This window comes from Engraulis encrasicolus, chromosome 10 (assembly GCF_034702125.1).
Source record: "Engraulis encrasicolus isolate BLACKSEA-1 chromosome 10, IST_EnEncr_1.0, whole genome shotgun sequence".
Taxonomy (NCBI): Eukaryota; Metazoa; Chordata; class Actinopteri; order Clupeiformes; family Engraulidae; genus Engraulis; species Engraulis encrasicolus.
In genome coordinates this window covers 36,942,838-36,945,337 of record NC_085866.1, presented here as the reverse complement: position 1 = coordinate 36,945,337, position 2,500 = coordinate 36,942,838, and the positions used below count along the sequence as shown (strand labels likewise).

The following is a 2,500-nucleotide window of genomic DNA, read 5'->3' as shown; positions in this document are numbered from 1 at the left end:
GTGAGTCGGTGCAAGAACAGAAGTGTGTTTAGCCGGGCTTCTCTCTCTTACTTCCTGAAGAGGTTGAGTCCGATGCAGTACTGCCTGCTCTGCAGTGCAATCAAATGTGTCTGTAATCTGAAATCATCATTGGTTTCCAATCATTGGTTCCCTATCTTACGGTTCCCTACCATAGGATTTCCTGTCTTGAACACTTATCACACTAGGACACACATATTTTTTCCTCTTCCATGTGCATACTATGCGACTTCCATGACACTTCCAAGCTGTTGATGTGTGGTTGATCAATGCAGATTACCTGGACATTCCAAGGACCATGCATGGTGCAGTCAAGAAAACACGGTACAAAATCAGTGGCTCTTACTGTATGAACATTGAAAGAAAACTTGGTGCCGGCATCCTACCATACGATCATACCATAAATATTTTATGACTTTGTCATTAATGGGACACTGTGTGAGATTTTTAGTTGTTTATTTCCAGAATTCATGCTGCCCATTCACTAATGTTACCTTCATGAATACTTACCACCAGCATCAAATTCTATGTATTCATTATGACTGGAAAAATTGCACTTTTCATACATGAAAAGGGGGATCTTCTCCATGGTCCGCCATTTTGAATTTCTAGAAATGGCAGTTTTTAGCTGCAAAAATGACTACTTGGACCATACTAGAAAATATTTGTTTAATACTTAGTAAACTTTCATGTAAAGATCACATTTGGCAATAGGCAGCCCAATATCAATAAGCATCATAGTTGCAGTACCTTTTTTGACCATTTCCTGCAGAGTGTCCCTTTAAGTGACATTTGGTTATGGGTAAGACAGCCCTAACAATGTCAACTTTTCCTGACTATAAAACATTAATGATATTGACATCATGTTTATGACTCATCCATGACTGTGTCATGACACTGTTTTGACACTATTATGAAACCGTTATCTCTGGAATCTTAAAAGTTTGATGTACACATCAAGTAAAGTGTAAGCCAAAGCTGTCTTACTTGTTGAAGAGGTTGAGTCCGATGCGGTACTGCCGACGCTGCACCACGTCGTTGTTGAAGGCGGGCGAGTCCCAGCTGTGGCGGCTCTCGCGCTGGTACGTCTGCTTGCCCAGCGGCGGCAGCGGCTCCCGCAGGCTGTCCCGCGACGAGGAGCCCGAGCTGCAGTTGATGGTCTCGTTGGAGTTGGTGGTGGAGTTGAGCGAGTCGTTGTCCCCGTCCGAGCAGATGTGCACCGCGTGGTGCTCCATCACCAGCGGGTTCATGGGGTTGATGGAGGAGGTGGTGGAGAGCGGCGTGAGAGGGGGGAGCGGGGTCAGGGGGGTGAGAGGGGGTCCTGGTGAGGGCAAGGGGCTGGTGTCGGCGTACGGGTGGTGGTGGTGGTGGTGGTGGAGGTGGAAGTGGTGGTGGAGGGGGTGGTGGTGGTGATGGTGGTGGTGGTGGTGCAGGACGGTGTGGTGGGGGAGTGGCGTGGGGATGGGGGAGGGCAGCGGGCGGGAACCCGGCGTGCGGGCCTGGCCCTGGGCTGCGCAGGAGGAGGCCGGGGTGGAGGACGGGAGGGCGCGGGCGTTGGGGCTGTGCTTGAGCGTTCCCTGAGGCGAGCCCCCAACCCCTACACCTACACCTCCACCTCCACCTCCACCTACTCCCCCACCTCCTCCCATGCCACCTCCTCCTCCACCTGCAGGTCCACCTCCACCGCCACCAGGGGGCTCCTGCTCGTACATGAGCTGCCTGCTGAGCGATCCCCGGTCCGAGCGATCGCTCATGTCCACTGAGCTGTCACTGGGCGGCTCGATGGTCAGCACGGGTAAGTGTGGCCCTCGTAACCTGTAGTCCCGACACTCTGTACACGGCGTGCTTCTCCGGCTGGTACTGCTACCAGCCCCCTCCGTCTCGCGACTGTCCTCCCTGCCCCCTCCCAACCTCCCTCCACCCCCACCACCACTACTACCACCGCCGCCCCCTTCGCCGCCGCCGCTGTTGTTGCCCCCTCCCTCCATGCCCGTCCAGTACTCCGTGTCCGTGCTGCTGGGCGCGCGGTCGATGGACAGCGGGGACGAGGGCATGCCCCCGTCCATGTAGAGGGTGACGTCGCTGTAGGAGGTGGCCGTGCTGTCCTCGTGCAGCGCCCGGTTGGCCAGGGCTCGCCGGGACAGCGAGGGGTTGCTGCTGTTGTTGTTGCTGCTCCAGACGCACTCGCCAAAGTCGTCCGCCTCCACGCTGCCCCCGCCGTCGCCCCCGCCGTCCTGCGAGTCCGCGCGGCTCGACTGGCACGTCAGCGTGTCGTCCATGGAGTCGGCCAGGGACTTCACCTGTTGGGCCACAGGAATGTTAGGATTAGTAACAAGTCCGACAGGCGGCCAAAGATGCGTCCACTTGTTGCTTATCGATGTCAATTAATGAATACAATTCAATGCAAGGCAAAATATGGCGGCAAAGATCGTGATTCAGCCGTTTGAAAAAATGTGTTTCAGACGGACAGAGATGTTAGGAC

At 54.6% G+C, this 2,500-nt stretch overlaps 1 protein-coding gene across 1 annotated transcript in view; it reads right to left on the bottom strand.

Moving 5' to 3' along the window:
- LOC134457458 (IQ motif and SEC7 domain-containing protein 1-like) overlaps positions 1 to 2,500 on the bottom strand; it is a 51,170-nt gene that overhangs the window by 37,030 nt on the left and 11,640 nt on the right. The window contains exons 5-6 of the mRNA XM_063209468.1: positions 1,450 to 2,318; positions 1,006 to 1,356 (exon numbers count right to left, since the gene is read on the bottom strand). Coding sequence (XP_063065538.1) covers positions 1,006 to 1,356; positions 1,450 to 2,318 — 1,220 coding nt within the window. The remainder of the gene's footprint in view (positions 1 to 1,005; positions 1,357 to 1,449; positions 2,319 to 2,500) is intronic.